This window comes from Anarhichas minor, unplaced genomic scaffold, assembly GCF_050575085.1.
Source record: "Anarhichas minor isolate MPS153535 unplaced genomic scaffold, ASM5057508v1 ptg000058l, whole genome shotgun sequence".
Classification (NCBI taxonomy): domain Eukaryota; kingdom Metazoa; phylum Chordata; class Actinopteri; order Perciformes; family Anarhichadidae; genus Anarhichas; species Anarhichas minor.
In genome coordinates, this window is record NW_027466504.1 from 7,851,221 (window position 1) to 7,872,695 (window position 21,475).

The 21,475-nt window shown below is 44.6% G+C and overlaps 1 protein-coding gene across 8 annotated transcripts; it reads right to left on the reverse strand.

The window, feature by feature from the left end:
* Window positions 1-11: 11 nt before the first annotated feature.
* srfb (serum response factor b) lies at window positions 12-20,881 on the reverse strand. 8 transcript variants are annotated; one of them, XM_076077322.1, is made up of 8 exons: window positions 19,761-20,881; window positions 15,911-16,177; window positions 7,357-7,588; window positions 4,057-4,218; window positions 3,649-3,750; window positions 2,920-3,117; window positions 2,717-2,793; window positions 12-2,092 (listed from the first exon to the last, which is right to left on the reverse strand). In XM_076077322.1, exons 1-8 carry the CDS (start codon window positions 20,400-20,402, stop codon window positions 1,994-1,996), a joined length of 1,779 nt encoding a protein of 592 aa, XP_075933437.1. In that variant the 5' UTR covers window positions 20,403-20,881; the 3' UTR covers window positions 12-1,993. The 8 variants fall into 8 exon arrangements, with proteins under 8 accessions (XP_075933437.1, XP_075933440.1, XP_075933439.1 ...); XM_076077325.1 differs by having other exon boundaries at window positions 2,692-2,793; window positions 4,057-4,221; XM_076077324.1 differs by having other exon boundaries at window positions 4,057-4,221; window positions 15,944-16,177; window positions 19,761-20,880.
* Window positions 20,882-21,475: the final 594 nt, after the last annotated feature.

The following is a 21,475-nucleotide window of genomic DNA, read 5'->3' on the forward strand; positions in this document are numbered from 1 at the left end:
TCAGCAGAATATGTGGTCATTGTGTTTCATGTTTTTATTACAAAATGTCTGTACAACAAAACTAAAATACATATAAGCATTTCTCTCAATGACGAGGTGAAAACCACAAATTCGGTTCAATAATTCCCCTTTTTAAAATAGTGTTTTTAAATCACCAGATGAGGGGGAATTGAATGTCTTTAACCTGTACATTTCCTACACAAACATCGAGCGAGCGTGAACATGACCTGCCAGTGAATAACCGAACAGCAGTCGGCATGGGTACGTTACCCTCCGTCAAATTCTCTTTGGCTTCAAGCCAGCATGCTCAGTCATCCAGCTAGTTCTGTAGAAATGAGTCACGAGATCTCACAGCAGAGGATTGTATGTAAAGTCATGTACGGTGGTCTTGAAATAAGTAAATCCTACATTTCCCATGCCCAGCAGTGATTTAGAAATCAGCCATGGAAAAGAGGCACAACGGCGCAGAAAGAAGGCTCTCAGTCTAATAACTCACTCTGAATGATTGCTGAGGTACACACTGAGATTGCAGTCAGCCAGGGTCTTAACAGTTGTCGTTAAAAGGAGTAGATCGACATTTTAAAGCACCTGAAGTCACTTTTCCTAAATAAGAGATCCTTGTTTGTACAAAAATATTCATACTGTTGTAATACTTTAGCGTTGACACTGAACAAGAGTGCTTCCATACTAGGAAACGATGCTTTAATCGCAGTATTGAAGTGGAATTGCCAAGTCTATACAGTGTCTTGTTAAACAAGAGATTTGTGTCCAATGCCCTGACTCAAGTCAGTTATAGCATCACAACATTAAAGTTCTGGAGGCAATGGATTGCTTTTTAAACAACAAAGTTCATATATATATATATCTGATGTCATGAAAACTGGTTTGTTACCCACAGAAGGACTAAGTCAACAGTTGTGGCATTTAAAAAGAAGTGAACAAACTAATCACTTCAAGGATGTTAAGTGTTGTGTTTTGAAAATGTCAGAATTGTGCTGCATTTCTGTGTGTACACAGATGAAAACAGATAGCAGTAGGTCAAAAGGTGAGAAGTGAGATTTCCATCTGATTGTCATAGTTTTAACAGTTTTCACGCTAAAAGTGCCAGATCAGGGCTTCATTAGGAAACCTCACATGCAAAACTGATGTCATATTAAACGACCATGCCATCAGCCCTGAAACCTTCGCAGCAAAACAGTAAATGATAAATATGTTATGCTTTATATGTTGTGACTCAGCTACTTGATCCTGTTTGAGGGACAGTCCTACAAATGTCACAAGCGACACATGTAGAAAGAAATCCAGCGTTCCTTCTCCATCTTGTAGTGAAAACTCCCAACAGCAGGACCGTTTATCAACATATGATGGTATATTAAATTAATTTACATATACATGTAAATCACTTTTCCTCAGGCAAATCATTTTCATGTACATACAAAATCACTACGTACAAAAAACAACTACATGCCGCCGCACAAACTAAACCAGGCTAAAAATACAAGTAAAAAAACGAAACAAAAAAAAATATGTACATTTCCAAAAGTCAATAAGAGTCTCTCCACCCATTTACAAACCCCAGATATGTGCGCACACACCGACACACGCTTGTGCACAAGTTGCTCACACTGGAACATTCAGACAAACAAATGTCTCTTTGGCTGGTGTGAAGCTGTGACACCTCGCAGTGTGTGTATGTACATGTAATTACACATTTTCAACAAAAAACACACGCACACAAAAAAAAACAACGGCATAGAAAATAGGTTCTTATGATAGATGTCGTGATATATTTCCTATGCATTTGCGAATATATATATATATATTTATATACCAAAACATACTGTATAAGGGTCAGCCACACATATGCCCTTGATTGTGTGTGTGTGTGTACTTTAAAGTCACATTCCAAAGTGTAATGTGAAACTCTGTAGGAAGGCATCAATAAATAGAGATGTATGTAAGTCTGTCCGTCCGTGTCCCTGGGTCTGCTGTGTTAAACAGCTCCGTCACTCTTTGAGTTCTGTGCTGCGTCCAAATTGACCACCTGGAGCTCCGTCAGGTTACTGCCGCTCGACTGCGGACCAATCACCATCTGGAACACAAGATGGCAACGTCAGGAGACGGTGCAGGGCCGAACACACAGCCAATCACAAGTCATCACTACACCCGGCACAGATGGAAATACTGCTACACTACATGCTGTTGATCAAGGAGTGGTTTAATGCTGTAATAGATTCTGATGGGTTATATAATTTACTTATGAAATCATATTCTGTAGCGTGCAATTTAGACTATTAGGAAAGATGACTTTTGTTCAAAAGACATCAAAAAATGATCTTGAATTCTACGGGATGTTTCCAATTGCGTATAATCAAAATACCAACGTATTTTTAAACCAATTTACAGAAAGGAATTCCCAATAATTTTCTTTACAAGACTGGACTTTATAAAAAGTGAATTAATAAACAAGTTTTGATTCCCATGCACTGCTACGGTGGTGTAAGTCTATTGCATGTGTATTTTGCTGAAAGTCACAGGCAAAACAAGCTGCCAGCTGATCATTCACATTCATCCCAAAAACAAAAGGGCAACAGGTGACAACCCTGTGGCCTCTGTGTGCCAGTGCTCTGTTAGGATGCATTAGTGCGGACACGTGGCATGCTGGTTGCATAGGGAATATGAGAGTTTCACTTGTAAAATGCAGATCTTGCCGTACTGGGTGTAGCTGCACCGCTGAGACGGGGATCTGCACCGTGCCTGGAGGTGCTGTGAGGAACACCTGAGGGACAGCACCTAAGGGAGGGGGGAAAAAGGTAAACTCTAGCAATTATGTTTATTTGAAATGATGCACAATTGACATATTAATCCACATCTGTCAGTAAATGATGTTTCGTCAGCCTGTGGTGTTCAGAGTCTCACCTGAGTCTTGGCCCTGTGCATGGGACACCTGCATGGTCGAGGTGCCCTGGGAGAAGGCGTTGAGCACAGCCAGCCCCCCGTCGGTCAGCGTCGGCGCGGAGGCGTACATCACTGTGTGCGGGCTGCCGTACATCATGTGACCCGCAACAGACGTCGGCATCGACGAGGTGACGATAGTCGCTGGGAGACTCACCGTCGCTGCAAAGAGAGCAGGGGAGTGAGGAGGAGGGACAGAAAGCTAATTCTACACCGAGCACTAGAGGTGTGTGTGTACAAATGTACATATGTTGGCCAGCAGATGGCGCTCAACATGTATCTAAATTCAACCGCTAACGCCTACTTATGCTGTGTGTAGTGGCACAATAACACCTTTCTGGAGGACACAACAGGACCAGAATAAAAAATAGAAGCTAGAAAACACATTTAAAAAAAAAAAAATCTACTCATGTGAGACAAAGTGGAACAGCAACACTCAAGAGGACATCATGTCCACCCCTTGTGATGCTGTATACTTGCATTTTATGGCCAAAACGTCATCAGTAAAACTTCAGTAAATGCTACTGTATGTCATTATTACATTACATGAATGTTGGTTACTGCACTTGACATTTTCTGGTGAACTATTTCCACCATCTGGAGCACAAATATGCATCGTTTTTAAAATGGAGCGACAATTTCTCATCAAGACAGGACAACAGGGTCTTTCTTCAGAGAAAAGATCTGACCTACCGGTGGAGTTTGTGGAGGTGTGGCAGATGTCGAGGCTGCCGTCGCCGGACTGGGAGTTGTGGTGTACCTGGATAGCCTGGAGCTGCTGGGGAACACCTGCTCCTGAGGGCATACAGCCAACTACAGTAAGTCATCAAGCATCCCACACGGGGGAAGAGTGGTAGTTGCAGTAGGAGTGTGGGGACAGCAGCAGTGGGGGTGCCATATGGTAGCTCTGGCACTAGAAGCACTTGCAGTAATATTAGCGGAGGTAGAGGAAGTTGTCGTGCAAGTACAATTAGTAATCCTATCATTATGTGCATGATTCGTAGTCGTAGCAGAGGAGGTAGCATTAGCAGTACTAGTAGCGGCTTTGTGATGATATGATCGTGATTAGTATAAGCAGGCAGTCGTGGCAGTGCGGGTCACCTGTGAGGGAGACAGCAGCAGGGAAGCGGAAGACAGCCTGCTGTCCCTGCTGTGACTGCGGGGCGGCAGCCAGGGCCTGACCATGCTGCCCCTGGAGGGCCAGGGAGTGCTGCTGCAGCTGGCTCAGAGGAATGGTGGGGGTGCCAGGGGGGAGAGTAGTGCCTGCTGTATGGGGCACACACACACACACACAGAGGGGGGTGAGACTAAATGTGAAAGGATAGTACCGCTTGGAAAAGTGCCGTTCACTACAAGTGTAGCTCGACACAAATGTTTCATATTATTTCCATCTGGCAGGTTCCACATCCTCAGGTAGAGAACACGACTGCTGTGCAACAAAGCAAGCAGCAATATGCATGGTTTGACTTTTCAAGTGACACGCTACAAACAAAACAAGAACCCACTTGACAAAATATCGCTCCATAGCGCTACCGGTGGTCAACGCTTACACACAGGGTACCTTTAAGCCAGGCATGTCCAAAGTCCGGCCCGAGGTCAGATTTTATATGGCCCGCACCTTCTGTCTTAAAATGCATTATTTATGGCCCGCCAGCACAGTCAAAACGGAATGAATAAATCATACAAATTCAACATGCAATTCCTCTTTTTACCTCATGGTGGCAGCACCACTCTGTAACTGTCTGGCTGTTTGAAATTGGCTCTGACCCTTGACCTGTCATGTTACGGCAAGTAAAAAAAGTAAAGTCGATAATGAGGGCCGCCGCTTCCAGGAGAGGTGGAGATCGCAATATTTTTTTCACCGAAAACCGAAACAACTGTGTCTGCCTAATTAGTCATGAGACTGTTGCCTTGTTTAAGGAATATAATGTAAAGAGACACTACGAGACCAAACATGCTAATGCTACAACAAGCTATCAGAGCGACCGAGCTAGAAAAGTGAAGCAACTCCAAGATAACTTGGCCTCACAGCAGCGGTCCTTTTCACATGAAAACATCATCAAAGTAAGCTACCAAGTGGCCATGGTAATTGCTAAACATGACAAACCTTTTACGGAAGGTGAGTTTATCAAAGACTGTGTTATGAAAATAGCGGAAAACATAATCGCCCCGAGAAGAAGACCAAGTTTGCTGATGTTTGCCTGGCTCGTAACACTGAAGAGCTATCATCAGATACTAAGAGACAACTTGATTTGTTTCGTTAGCCTGTTTCATGTGTGTTGAACTTAAATGTGAGACAACTTTTCATTACCCTCACTAAGTCATATTTAAGATTGTCTTGAGGTGAGAATATTGATCAGTTTCTATGTAATTAGCTTTTAGATGGCTTGTTCTTTGTGTTATCTGACACCCCTGCGGTAAAGTAACAATAATGTCAGGAAGTAAAGTGACATTTTTTTATCAACATGACAAAATTACGTTCTTGTGGGAAGAAAAGGCAACACTGTAGCTTCTTTACATTCTAATAGAATGTAAAGAAGCTACAGTGTATAGAATGATTCTATTGAAGTTATTCCTTTTTTAAATGTTTTAGACGAGCCACTAATCACTTTAAAATAGTGATTATAGCTGCTTACATTTGGTTACATTGCTATTTGCTGTCATTGAAAATAAAATGATTAAATAACAACGTATGTATAGGCTACTTGTATTGTTTAAAATAATGTCAGCAGGGACTGTTGGCCCTTGGACATTTTCACATTATCAAATCTGGCCCTCTTTGAAAAAAGTTTGGACACCCCTGCTTTAAGCGGATGTCACATTAAACTAAACATTGAGATAAATTAAAGTTGAATGTTTCCGTCAGTGAAACTAATACACAGGTTTAACGCATACTATATGACTGTAGCTGGCACATTGACATTTAAAACCGCACGATTTGTTTCATATTCTATCATCAAAGTGTCGTCTTTCGCCACATGGCAGAGATTTCATTTCAGAACATGACTCCGGAGTTACACCATCCCATTTGGTCACATGCTCCATAAACAGTTGCTGCAGTAGGGTGGGCAGGCTCTTTCAAGCTGTCAGCTGAAGGAGGTTGCAGTGTGGGAGGGTGTGCTGTTCCACCTGGCACTGCTGCTATGTGCCAGACAGGTGGTGAGGAGGAGAGAGAGCAGGAGAGGGAGGGAGAGGGAGAGACGAGGGTTGCAGGAGGAGGAGAAAGAAAAGAGGGAGGGGGGGGGGGGGGGGGGGGGGAAGGGACAGAGACACTGCCTGTCTCTCCTTCAGCTGTCAGTCAAAATAGCATACAGCACCAATTAGCGGGCATCACGTGTCTGTCTGTTCAGCTGTGGCAGCGCCAACGACTAGTTAGCGACATTATTGCCAGTACTTAAAATATACAGCACCGACGAGCACTGGGCTCTTGTTAACAACAGCGTCATATACTGTAGAAAACACATCGCACCAGTCAGCATTTAAGTGTCAACCAGCCTTTTTCTAATTGCTCTTGTCATGGACAGTCCCAATAAATGCTCCAGACCACTGATCTTCTCTTACAGATAAGATAATATCTAAATTAATCGTGAAATCCAAATATTCTTCACCTCTTTTGAGGGAATCGTGACCTCTTGGTATCCCCATGCTCCATGTTGACGCCCTAGTATTTTCCAGCACATCCACCATGAAAAGGTGTAATGAATAATTACTGGGGGAAAGCCAATTTAGAAACACCTAAGGATCCTAAATCAGAGCCTGCTGCCCCCCAATGTCCTCGTTGAGTTGGTGCAGTAGCGATCCCCTCGTGTTTAAGCGTGCGTCTGTGAAGTCCATCTTAATGAAGGGTCATGTCTAGTTCAGGACCACTGTGTCACAAAGCTCCCGCTCCATAAAGTACGCAATTATAATTTCAACCACCGAACCTTCATTGAATATTCATGGGTAATTATGGACTGTGTTCGTCGTCCCTCATTGCCAGGCCCATTGTGTCCCTCTCACCTAATTATTCCTGTCCCCAAGTGACAATCAAAGGCAGAGCCAGTCGCCAATAGACGTGGCTTTCCTGGATACTGAAGGCTTTGTAAAAACCAAAGGCTGCCGAGTGTTGATGACTGGCTATGAAGGGCTGTTGTGTGAGGTGGAACAGCTTGAAGAGAGAGCGGGGCACGACCACTCCAAGACAGCCGAGGTCACGGCACACTCTGCCATTCAAATTCTAATTAGCCAACGGGCTCGACAACACGGTGACATTGACAAAACACGGAGGCCTGCAGAAGCATCAGTTCAATTCTTAAGGATGAAGTTAAGATTAACAAACAATAATGAAAACAATTAAGAATTTTAACAGAGCTATGGGCGTCGATGGTAAAAGCACCCCGTATTCTTTGCTCTCCTACATACCGGACATGAAAGTGAAGCCACCGGGCAGCTGCATGACCCCCGCGGAGCCGCAGGCGGTCTTGAGGACGGTACCGTTGGCGCTGATGTTGCCGCTGGCCGAGACGGGTGCCAGGTAGTTGGTGATGGGAAACGAAGCGCCGCTGCTCACCTGCATGGTGGTGGAGGTGGTGGGTACCGTGCACTGGGTGCTGCCCGGTAGGCTGGCTATCGTGAACGTTGGCTTCAGTGTGTCCTGTGGGAGAAAACATACACTTTGATTAGAAAGACAGGGGGGGGGGTAGAGATAATTTGATGAAATTAAAATCAGTACTGGTTTCTATCAAGGAAGAAGACAACATTGAGGGGAACGCTACTGATTTAGTATTTCACTTCTATAAACTTGAGGAACTTGCAAGACACGGTTTTTAAAAAAGAAGCTACGGAGGAATCCAGACGCTTCGTCCCGAGTATAGGTCATGCTTCAAAAGCACTGGCTCCTACAAATCCCACAATGCAACGCAATAGTGCCTTCCCTGAATGGTCAACGCAAACATTTTTCGATAAGATATGCAAATGAACTAAATATAAAGAATACAGGTTATTAATAAGCTGCAAAGAACTGATGTCCACCATGCCAGACATTTTAACAGTCAAACAATAATCCACACATCTTCAATTTGTAACTCTGTAGTCTATGATAACCCTGATGACATCATCAGTTAATAGTATTTCCAACTGATCCCAGTCACTGCAAGAGCAACACCCGAAGAGTTTCACATGAGAACGCCTAAAACAACACCATTAAGAGGGCTTCTCCTCTTTAAGCATGAGGAGGAGGTTTTAATACTTGCAATCGGTGACAGAAGCCACAGTGGGATTTAATAGAGGAAGGACAGATGACATAAACAAGGTAGAGAAACAGGCTGGGACCCCTCTAATTGCAACCACATGTAAAATAATGTGCCGTGCAGGGAGCGTTTCTCTTTTCAAGTCTGAATGCGCCAAAAGCTGCAATTAAGTCGGAGAAAACAATCTCGTCATCATTGAATATAGGAAATTCAGTATCGTATAGCGATTCAACACTAATTAGAAATGCTACTCCACAATACATAATGCCCAAGAGAGAAAATAGAATATAAATCATACCAGGTGTGTAGGAACACAAGCGTGTACTCTCTTTGAATACTACCTGAATACTCCATTCATCATCTGTACCTGCTTCAATTACAACTCTACTGTAGAATAACAAAAACATCATTTCTGCACACTTTGTTGAGTTACTATGAGAACAACTAACTGACCATGTAACATCCACAGTACAATGTGTAGAAGCCAGGCAGCTGAGATGCTCAAGTAAAACCAACAGAGGTGCGATGTAGCAGCGTACGCTAACGTGAACATCCATTGAGCAGCAGAGCAGCATGTGCTGGTGAGTGGGCTGCATGATGAGAGCAGGGTAGGCGTTAGGCTGGGACTGTGAAACACATCCAAACCCACCAGGCCCGTTTCTACGCACTTACACACTTGATGCTAATGATCTGCAATAGCAGAGAGGGAACAAGCTTACACTAGGCAGGCATGTCCTTTAATAAGGGGTGTGATCAACACGGATACATGTGCTGTGGGTACAGAGGACAACGTAACAGACCGTCCTGTTAGGACGTGCCTTTCATTTCCAGCCTCGTCGCATTGTGATGAAGCTATTGTGTCACAGACGCAAAGCCCTCGACACGGTGCGGCAGCGTAACAGATGAGCCGAGTGAATGAGGGTTATTACATGTAAACACAGCCATGTGTCACGACAGGCAGGCCTACCATGAGCAAGCAAGTGAACGAGGTGCGTTGCATCCTACGAGCTTGAGATTCTGCAAAGGCTCATTCATTATGAACAGCAGAACGGTAGCGTAGAAGCAGGCTAGAGCAACCTCTTTAGCAGAGCACTATTGGTTTTCATATGTGACTGATTACATGGGTGAGAGGCGGATAATCCAGCATGGGCTCCACTGATAAGAACTTCCAAACGCATACTAAGATGCAAACGTGTCAGTGGAGCGAACAACTGTAAGGATTAGCTCCCAGTCTTTAGCCACATCCCAGTCTGCTCGTAATATCAAAGTCTAGTACGGCTCTCTGCAACGACTGAACAAAAGTTGTTGCTATTTTTCATTTGATGAGGTAAAAAGAAACTCCGGATAAGCAAATGATCAATTGCGTCATCTTTAATTAAACAGCTTTCTGGCCCTCATGACGTGCAGACGGTTAGAGGTGTTTTATACAAGCCGCTCAAAATCAACACAAGTTACACAGTGAGTGAGCTCGTCGGCAGCTCAGATCCGGGCCCTGCCGACGGGCTCCGGCAGTCCAAGGTCCTTTACCTCTTTAGTTAAACAGCAGCTGGAAAGTCAAAGAGGGAGGGCCACACAGAGGACTCGCAGTTGTTCTGCCCTTTCAACCAAGAGGGAAAACCGAATGAATTCACCCAAGAGCAATATGTAATCCATTTACTGCACCGCTATCAGGCCCGGCATTCATCACAGGGTGACTGCTGACAGTCAGACGTGGTGACGCACGCTGTCACCACGTCTTCATTCTGCCAGGAGAAGTGATATTTGTTACATTAATGTTCACTAGAACTCAAGACAAGCTCACTCTCTACGTCGGTGCAGGTGTTACAGATAAGAGAGGAAGAGGAAAGCGGTGACCAAGCAGAACAACGGTCAGTTAAGGGACGGGATGACAAAAGGTATGTCGAGAAAGTGAACATCAGAGCGGCGAAGCAAGTAGCACTTTTTAGCCACAGCAGTAGCAGAGTATGTGCGTCTTGTGTGAGGTTTGGGGACAGGAACGGGGCGAGAGTACAAACAGCTGAGGGTACAGACAGCTGGCGGGAAACCTGAGCAGCTCTGAGGGGGAATTAACCCTTTCCGGGCCAGCTGAGGCCAGCAGGAGGCCATGTGAGTGAGTAGACAGCAGCATATGACTCCTGGCAGTTCTCAACATCGGCTTCATAGAAGAACGACTGAATTCACAGAGATGCTTCACCTTCTAGCGCCATTTAAAAATAAAAGACAATATGGCTCGTAGTGTTTCAACTTTTCCATATTTTACCGTTCAATGGAGAAATAAATGTCGGCTCTTGCTAGGCATGGGAACAATAGGAACAACAATTATCCCGGACAAAGTCATTGTGATTCACGATATTATGATTATCAAAATATGCTTAAAACTCTTAAAATGGCACTTATTTTTTTATAAGTCAGGCTCTCTTTTTTAGTTCTCTGCCATGATAACGAGCTTTTTCAAGTCACTTGTGCGACAATATTTACGATTAACCCGATAATAGAAAATCACCACGGTCAACTTATTGAGTGTTTTTCTATTGTGATCAAATCTTACATCGTTCCATCCCTAAATCTTGCTTTCCTGACCCGTTTCTGCTCCGATCCAACATGAACAGAAAGTCGGGCTCCACTGATTGGTCACCCAGGTTTCAATCACACTGACACTATCTCTGTGACCTCCACAGCGAGCTTCCACTGACCTACTGCTTTGTTTGACCGTCTCCACGTGTCCTGTGTTCAACTGGCCGGTCTATAAACAGCGCAGGCTTTTAGTCCAGAGTCAAGGCAGTGCATAGTAAACATAGGCTACAGTGGTGTAATGCATTCCTTCAGAGAAGAAGCGTAGCCAAAGCCTCAGCACCGTCATCTCCTCCTTAACTGCATCTCCTGCTCCTTCTGATTCAGTCTTACACACCGGTACATCATATCATCTCCATCACTAACAATCAACCCCTTCACTGTAATATGCAAAGTTGTTGATTGATCCGTTGATCATGAAAGTCATGTTTGAAGCAAAAGTGCCAAACACATCGGGTCACATCAGGTTCTGGGAAGTTGTGATGGGTATTTGTCATATCTTTTTCTGGATATTTTACCAAACAATTAACCAATTAATTCAGAAAAATACCAGGCAAATGAATTGAGAGTGAATGTAATCGTTAGTTGTGGCCCTACATTATGCAATATTGTATATATTTATACTCGTTTGATACTCTGAATGATGACCACATAGGGATTGTTTGTATCAGCCTGAGAGGAAAAAAAGATTTCTTTCACAAAGCAAAAGCTGGTTTAGATTTCTTTAAGCCACAATTCATAGTCGTGCCGATGGAGGGCTGACTCCTCTGGACTCTGCACAGCCACCGCGTGAACCTTCCATAACATGCCAAGTAATCCATTTAACAAGAGATGGACATGATTTTACTCAACGAAGAGATCTCAAACATCATACATCCTTCCCCTCATGTGAACATTTGCAAAATCCTAATATTAAAAGGATCCGGAGACAGAATGCCATCGATAGAGACATCAGCAATCTTATTTACACAATCATTCCAGGGTTCTTTGGTTTGGTAGTGGTTCTTATACCTCTGTAAAAGTCCTTTCAATACGCTGGCTTCCAAATGATGGGCGTTGGTAAGGGTTCTATATATGGTAAAAGAATAAAAGCCTCCATTGCGCTCCTCGCATTCACAGACATCACACGACCGACCCACGTTTTTAAAGCAACAGGAAATGAGAGAGTAATTAAAAAGAGCAGGACACTAATTATTCCCTCTTCATGAGGGATTAATCGTTCCAAATTGAAGGCGACAACTGGCAGGCTCGTCCGGTGTTGGTCGGAGAGCCCATTGTGCCGTTTGCTGGTGGCTGGCCCTCGTCTAATCTCCCATTTGCTGGCTCCCATCTCCCCGTCTGTCACCCTGCCAGCAACATGGAATTTGCAGCTCCATTTGGGACTGCTAAAAAAGGCAAGGCAGCCCAAGTGGAGGAGGTGCAGCCAATGGCGGCTGACCTGTCCAGTTGCTTGCTGTAAAATAAGGGGGTGGAAGGGGAAGGGAGGGGGGGGGGGTTGCTTTCCCTCCCCTCTGACACAGCCGACATGCTGCTCTCCCTCCGACAACACAACCTCTCTCTACGTACTGTCTGTTTAAGGAGCACCCTTGTGATAAGAGCGCATATCTAACAAGTAAATTAACTTGCCATTATCTCAGTGATTCTCTCTCGTCACCTACTTCAAGCCACCGCTCTGCCCTGACAACAGCAGCTAAGACAGGAAGACAACTTGAATACTATATGTTCAAGTGCAGTTCTCAGTTTCAGACTGAATTAATTAACAAATCATTTTCAGTTGTCTACGGAGACCAATTCAACTGAATAGCGTTTATATGCATGCTATATGTTAAATAAAGAGGCGGTCAGATGTGTCGCAGGACGTCCGAAGAGCCACAATGCGAGGAAAACAAACATGTCAGCTGTTGGTCTGGACGTTTCGCTTGCAACACTACAGCGACAGAGACGATGTGATCTGTGCTCATGAGCAGGAGGGCAACAAACAGACTTCAAGATCACAACAGCAACAGCACTGAAAGCCAGTGCAGCATGGAAGAGAGAGAAAGAGATGGAGTAAGGGAGGAAAGGAGAGAGGGAGGGAAGACAGAGATACTGAGAATTCTGTCCTAAGCTAGATCCTCCATCCCCGTCCAAAAATAACCCCAAAAGCATAAAAACATCTGTACAGTAGGCACGTCTGATATCAAGAAGCAGCCACAGAAGCCATAACCATCCAAAGATCAGCTGTGGGATGCCACAATAATTACAGAATGTACCCTCTCTGTGAAGTATTGATATTCATTTTTGGTGTCACTCCTTCACCTTCTTCATTCACCTCTACGTCAGACAACATTACATTTTCCTAGAATGCATTTCTACAGCCCTCAGAGAACAGCCTTGAACTTGCTCGTCTTCAGCTGTCGGTTTTAAGTGCTTAATGTGTGCTGCGAGAGCAATAACGACAGAAAAGACAGGCTTTTCCAGTCACGCAACATAAACTTAATGTCGTATTATTTTAACGCTGCAATCGGCTCAACTAAAGACGCTGTGGGTGGAATGATACGCGGATTGAGTCGATGCCAAAACGACGTTTCTAGAAAGAAGCCCTCGTTCTTCGTTCTGACATCTCTCGCAGCTAGATGACATTTCGCAAGCTTAGTTTTGTCAGAACCCGATTTAGGCCCGGTGACATTGGCCCAAGAACCAATTCACGGCAGCTAGATATGCATCAGAACAATCAGCAGACGAGCAGATGATAATGTGTAGGGCCGTTCCCGACCAAAGATATTTTAGTCGACCTCCACTCAAATGATTTAATTGACAGCTTAACAGCTGCGAGCACAGACGAGAGCCATGTTTGTTGTTTACAATCATCATAATACTTTTGGATCATTCTTAAAACGCGCTCTTGCTAGTTTCTCAAGATTACGAACGCAAGCTTTAAATCTTGTGTTTATCAGAAATGCGCTCGTACATTTCTTGGAAATAAGTAATTCAGCATGAAAAAAAAGCACCAACAGAATTGAAGTTACTAATCTACTAAAGACATCTTAGTCAACTAAGACCCCAGTAAAGGAACTTACAGCCTTCTCAGTCTCAAACTTTAAACAAACTAACTAACAAACAAAACTATGAAAAGAAGAAGTTGTAGTGTGATACGAAGCATGACTGACATTGCAAGCTCCATTACACGACTTACAATGTATTTAGAAAAATGAACTAATTCTGCTGAATAGCTTCGGAGATTTAGGATTTCCAGAGCAGGAAACTGTTGATCCTTTTTGTGAAATGACTTCTGTCTTGAGCTAATTCCTCCACCATGTTACATGTTGAACATTGTAGGATGGTAAATACACAACACTTATCTTCTAACCCTTTTTCTTTTGCTTCTCCAAAATGTCCTTCACCCCCCCCCCCAAGCCATCGCAAACTCTGAACTGTTTAGACTGGCTTGCACTGCATGTATGACATTCTGCTCTCATGATGAATGGCGCCCAGACGCTGCAGAGGCGCACGCATCAGACCCACTGCACAGAAATGAACCGCCGTCTCCACTCGCCATGTCCTAACCGTAACTGCGCTGATCCCGACATTGGATCACATAATGACAATTCCTAGGGTGTCCCTCGGTGAGCGGGCTTCACAGGGCCCACGCTGGTCTCCCACACTCATGATTGCAACAGTCACAGCGTCACCGACAGCCACCTAAATAGACGTCACATGAAACGGGACGTAAAATATCACTCAAATGTTTCCATTCCAGCCGCTCATATCTACATCCTTACCTCCCCTCCATATCACTAAATGAGTGTGGGGGGGGGGGGGGGGGGCGGGATCACAGGACTCCAAAGACAGCTGCAGCTTATAAGGAATGTGAGGGGCCTCAGCCAAGAGAGCAGGCAGGGAAACCATACCATATATGGCAACAGAGCAATCTAATTTTTATCAATGAGCAGAGCGGGCATGAGAGTGGTGGCTTAACACACAAAGGTTGATCTCCCGTCCCTGACGGTGTACGCTACGTGTTAATTAGCGCCTTGTAAAAACAGCAAACAGGCAAACAGGCCTGCAAGTGTCCGTCTTCAAAGGGGCGTCCTTAAGCCGTGTAAACAGCGAGCGGAGGGAATCTCGGCTTCCAGCACCTGAGCGCACGGAGGTGTGGACGGTGAAGCGTGTCTGCTTATGAATTTACCGCTTTGCTTCAAGATCTCAAAAGACCTGAGGTTTAAGAACCCTCGCAGTGATGTGGTAGAAAATACAGAGACCCCGAACTGCAGTTCAGTGAGGATGAGAGGAGGCTACACAGCCAACTACAAAACAATCATGAGGATTTCAGAGCAGAAATTCATCTTTTATCATTTTGGGTTTTTCTAAACTCCCCATCCTAAATTCAACGTCACGACCACTTTTAGAAGGTTAGCGAGTTTAAAAACAGCACAAAATGTCTGTTGAAAATGTATGTTGAAATATTTTCAGAAATGTAAGTTCTGTTACCGATCTCCGCGTTTCATCCGTGAACACCAGACAGCTCCGTCACAAAACAGAAGATAAACACCAAAGTCCTCCGTGCAGCAGGTTGCGTGTTTCTCATCCTAACACAACCCAGACCTGCTGTGATTTATCTCGGAGTGTTACGAGGCTTTCCTGGACGAGAGGTCAGAAAGGTAAAGTGTAGACAGCTCCCTTTAGTGAGTGGAGTAATACTGCACATCTTATCTGGCTCTCCCTTCAGGTTTAGAGCCCTTTGAAAAGGACCACGAAGACTTTTTGGTTTAATTTAAAAAATGACTTGTTGCTGAGAACCAAACCACGAGCCCAAAGCAGAGGCCTCGCATATTACCGGCAAAAGTTCAAAACTGTTTACAATAGGACAAAGATTATTTTCCACAGCTGCTTGTAGGTTTGATTTATTTGCTCTCTTCATGTGCCTGTCTAGCCTTTTCTCTGTAAAGATTTCCCACTATATCTATTAGTGACTCTCTATGGTGCTGTATCGGGTTTTTTATTATATTTTTTAATTTGCTATGTCTCAAAGTCACAAAGACTTTAACTCGGGTACGATTGTTTCTGAAAGACCAGGGGACAGGGATATTAATGAGTGCATTTAATGGGAATTCAAAGCTACCGCCTCGCTAAGTGGGTTCTTAATTGTTGTCCCCTTTCCACTTTTTGATTCTAACCTTTGTGTCGCCCATGCTCTCCGACTCAGACACCTGATAGGTGAGGTCCGTCTCCTCGAAGCCCGTGGCGCTCATGCGCTGGTCCGTGGAGGGGTCGTTGCGCGGCGGCGAGTCCGGCGAGTTGAGGCATGTTTGGATCAGAGCTTTCCCCGTTTCACTCGTGATCATGGGTTGGAGTTTGCGGGTGGCAAAAGTGTAGACGTGACCCGTTTCGCTGGCCACAAGCAGAAGAACCTGGGTTCCCGTCAGGGTGGAGAGTTCATAGGCCTGGGAAAGAGACAGAAGAAAATTAAAGTATATGACAGAGAGCATGGGCCAAGAGTCAGGCTACAGTTCAAACATCACAACGATAAGCTTGGATTACCTTCATTTACAGACAAAGTGATTTCAACTGGAAAGGGAACATACAGTAAGAGAATCCAACGGTCAACCTCTGGGAAAACATAACCGAGCCAAGAAAAAAAAAAAAAACACTATTAACTGAAAATACCCCTGTAGTGAACTCTGACGTATAGCACAAATGAAGCTAAAATAACATGAGATAAGGCTCCCAGAATAGAGAGTGTGATATAGCGGAGAGACTGATTGCAGCTGGCTTGCATAGGCAGGGGGAGTCGCACTAACCCAGTCTTGACGGGGGACACAAGGAATCATTCTCAACACCCAGAGGTAGCCGGCTGTGAAACATGAGGCCATCACAGTCTGCTCCCTTGCCATTCATTATACAGCGTGCGCACACACACACACACACACACAGGCAAACACATGCCGATGCTGCACTCAGATTGAACTCCTGAGAAAGCCTTTTTATCTAAATGAGTCACAAGTTATGTGGAGGATGCTTCTGGTGCTGTGAAGGCACAGCGCCATTACCGTCACCTTGGTGAACACAGTACAGTCAGAGCCGGCTGATAGATGTGTCATTGTAACGCTGGCGCACAGGAGGAGGACACAAATCACATTCAAATTAAAAAGGCTTTTATTGAGCCGTGATAAAATCCATGCATTCATACTGGTCCACTCCATCACGCTCAAACACTGTGCTCATTGTGGGCACTATCGGTCCAATACTCTATATGTGGGCACATGCTGAAGCCGATTGTAGATTTATCTTTTGTGTGCAATAATATGACGACAAGAGCACAGAAAGGCTAATGATGAGCAACTACTGCCGTAGTGGCTGAATGCTGCTTCGCGCTTGTTTCCCCTGAGCACTTCAACCCTTAATTATATAGAGGGTTTTTTATGTGTGTGTGCGTGTTGAAGAACGGTGTTAAATGGAATGTCTAGCTGCACAATTCACCTCTCCCCCTGCTAATGCAGCACTACAGAAGTAGGCAATGAACTACACAGCCCCAGTCATCCTCGTCTACTACCATCTCCCTAGAGTAGCTCTGCAGCAGCTACAGAGGAGTCTCCAACAACAGAGTCTGATGTTTGGCAGGAAAGGGCTAATCTGTCACCTTAAATGTGCAAGGTGGCGGCACAAACTAGACCCACACAATGCTTTAATAAGTTCCCTTGCTCTGCTGATATTCTCATAAATATTCATGGCTGCATAGTGCCAATTACTCTGGCTGTAATTGGTTCCTCTGTCACACAAAACATCCCGGTCAAGCCTACATGTCAAATAAAAAAAAAGGAGCATAAGATAAAGTCACAGATGGCCGCAAACGTGTAATGTATTTGTGCAATTCCAAACAACGGTATATTTTTCAGGTGTCATCCTGGCAGTTTCAACACTAGTAGCCTTGTGACTATACAGTTGCTAGTTAAAATTTTAGATGGTTATTCAGACAAATCTAGCTATTTGAAGACGTCACCTTAGGCCCCAGGAAATTGTGATGGACTGCAGCTATTGTGGAGCTGTAAATGTAAGACTAGTCTCTTATCACGGTATCCCTATAATATTAAAGATAACTTACATTATGGATTTATCCTTCATTCTTTCAGTTTATCATTAAGTATAAAGTAAGATTTTAGTTCCAGGAGTCCGAGGCAGTGTGCAATAAAAATGCAAAGGACTGTGTAAAGAAATGGGAAACTGTCATGTAACCATCACGCTTCAGTGAAACAAGAAGAAGAAGAAGAAGGAGAAGAAGAAGAAGGCAGGGTCTTCAATTGCTTGTAAATAAGAACGTAATGGCTGCATTCCATTTAGGCCCTGGTATTGCGCCGGTTGGCTCACTTGCACGGTGTATTGAGGCACTTAAATGGAATGGAGCGACCGTTTATGTTATAAGTTACATCTGTGCTTTTCCTGGTATGACAATTAGGTCTGCCAAGAAAACATGAAATCATGTCCTTTACTGTACAAATACTGAACCCAAAAAGGAGCCACGAGTATTAATCGAGTAATCCTGTGCCTCAAATTGACGCAACAAGTTGTACTGTGTAATTATTTACATGCACAGAATCCAAAGAATTTATGAGAAGAGAAGAAACGGGCCGATGCTTCACTCCTCGCATCCTTCACAATTAAACCACGAGCTCATCCTAGAAACCAGTTTGAGACCAGTCTACTATGACTCTTCCCCCTCCACCCACCTCTCAGTTTCTGTGACGGCTGACATGGTGTAGGCAACGTTTCCAAAAATCTCTATTCACACAGTGTGTCAAACAGTGTTCATGTTGCCAAGAGCCTACATAACGACACCTCAGTTTCCACGACAACAGTCTGGGATACATAAAAAAAGAGAAACAAAGCAGAATACACACTTCATGCGCTTCAAAAGTAACAAATGAAGATTCTTGCACTACAGTAAACAAGTGTGTTTATTTAAGATCATAATGAAAAATGGCCGTGTCAGCAGCAAAACGACTGCCGTGCTTCTGTTCAACAGCTAACCTCGTCTCCGAATAACCAACTTTAGATTGCTTGATGCCAAAAGCCACAGAGCAATAATTCATCACGGCACCAATCAAGTGCTTGTGGGTTTCCAGTTTAATACTGCTTTGGTACTAAACTCAGGGGAGGTAATCATTACGACCATGGAGCGAGTTCTGTCGTCTTTAATGTCAACTGCTCCTGTGCCAGACCCATCTAACAAAACTGAAACCAAAGCAAGTCATCACTGGATGAGGCTGGCTGCTTGCATCACAACGTACAGTACCATAATGCATGCACAGACAGTCCCTGGCTCCTCTCTTCTGTTTGAGTGGTCTTTGACTGTCCTCTGATCTGGTTTCCCTGGGGTTTAGTCAGCTGTTGGCAACTACAGAGCTCCTGCTGCTGCTGCTGCTGCTGCTCACCACCGCATAGCTGCCGCCTGCAAGCAAAGTCCTGCTTCACAATGACAGAAGGAACAGCCTGTGTGCACTGAGGGCTACTGATGGGGAACTACACTTCCAACAGTTGGAGGCCTATCTTTACGTGTATAGGGGCATGAATTAGTGCGTCAGGCCGTGTGTGTGTGTGTGTGTGTGTGTGTGTGATAGCTGGGGTGAGCATGGTCATAAATAGAATTGTCATTTGCTCAAAGTCTATTTAAAACCAACTGCCTGTCATGACTCCCTCACATCCAGGGAGCTAGTTTGTGCCACAATTGTTTTTGTCTTTTATAAAGAAAGGAATTGGTATAAGATGTTGTGCAGGTCAAATGCCTTTAAATGTGCCCCACTATTATATTATTATATTATATTGCAGTGGGCCTACTTTCCCACTGATGTTATGATTCTACAGCTTATTAAGATATAACCTCAACCTCGTTAATTCCATGAATGGAAGCATTCCCAGCACCATGTATTATAGGACTAATGCAGTGTATCAAGACCAAACAAGACTGAAGTGACACTCAAAATCAAATGTGACTGTCGTTGAATGAGATCCAAAGGAAATCCCTCGACTCACCTTCTTCATAATACCAGTCTTCCTCTTGCTGAAAGTTGTGTACCGTCTCAACTTGTTGTCAATAAATTCCATCTTTATCTTTACGCGCCCACGTGTCTTCTTCCCCGGCTTTGCCCCCGCGACCCCCCCGGGCACCATGCCGTAACCTCCGGGAGGCATTCCCACCTCATGCCCCGTCACCGCAGCTTCCATCTCCCCTCTCTCTCGTTTCACCCCTCTCCTGCTGTCCCCGAGTGAACCCACTGGGTCATCCTCGTCTCCGGAGTCCGAGTCATTATCAGAGCCGCTGCACATCGGAGCGCTTTCTCTGTCCGGGTCGAACCTGGCTCCGTGAGCTAACACGACTCCCGAGTTCAAGCCCACCATGTTGCCCTGGACGGCGCTCTGTAGAGAGGTCACCCCAGTCCCGTTCCCCGGTCTCACGCCTCTCGAGCCCCCTGGACCGTTAGCCCCCAGCATCCCGACGGCGTCTCTTTCCCCCTGTCGCCCGTCACTCTCGCCGACCCCCGGTAAAGCTTGCCCTGCTCTGACTAAAACGGGACGGATCCCGCTGCCGACAATCCCCGAACCGTGTCCCGTGTTACCTCTGCCTGAAGCTGACCCGTTTCCAGATGGTGCCGATCCAAGCCGGCTCGGTAACATTATATTTCGGCTACTGAACAGAGTCTCTAAACGCCAGCTAAAAGAGCTGGAGCGCGTTGTCTCGTAAATGGCTGATTAAACGCATCGGCTACACGCCTGGGCCACAAAACGTAAACAAACCAGACCCGTTTGGAGATTTGGAGACTCCAGGAAATAACCGTGACAAACTTTCGAAAGTGATGCTACCCCCCAAGACCCTTCAACCCGGCTCGGTTTGGTTCACCCTCCTCCTCTATTACCAAAACTCTGAGAGCACTTTCTCAAAAAGGAAAACGCGAAGAGCGCCCTCGATGTCGATCCGCCATGTTACGTAGTCCGCACTGTGAGCGGAAAATAACGCTGTTTCCGGCCTGCTGGCATCCAATTGCAAATCTTCACTCCACCAAAACGCAATATTTATGTCTTCATAGTTAAGGGACACATAAAAACGTCAATTGTTTCTTTTTAACTCCGTTTAAGACAGCGGAGTGATATTACAACCCAGGAACTACTTCCCTCCTTATAAAGAGATACAATGTTTCCTTATATGGTCCTGTCTCTCCTTATTTGGTGAGTCACAGCGTCGCCTATCGATTGGCTGAGGATTATCTGAGTAGCACTGTCATTGGTCAATACAAACGCTCATTAGAATAAATACCAAAATGGTTGCGCTACCGACAACGTCACCGTACACAAGCAGAGGCACTAAAATAACAAAACATCCAACTTTTCATTCCCTACGGATTGTTTTGTCAAACCACAAACCATGTTTTTACAGAGCTTTTACTCCCAAATATCCCTTTAATGAACTTTATTGGCCGAATGATTGTCAGAGGAATTGTTTTTTGATTTTAGATTAGATTGTATATTGTATCACATTGATGCTGGTGAATGTATGAGTTTAGATACATTCTACTGAAGGTAGGAGTAGTTGTAATTACTTTTAGAAAATAAAGATAAAAACTGAAAGAGCAACGTTTGATTTGTGTGATGCACTTAACCCTGTATAGTTTTCACAATAGGTCTTTTTCACAGCAGACATTTTGGCTTCAACTTGTCATAGCAGGAAAAGCACAGGTGTAATTATTAACATT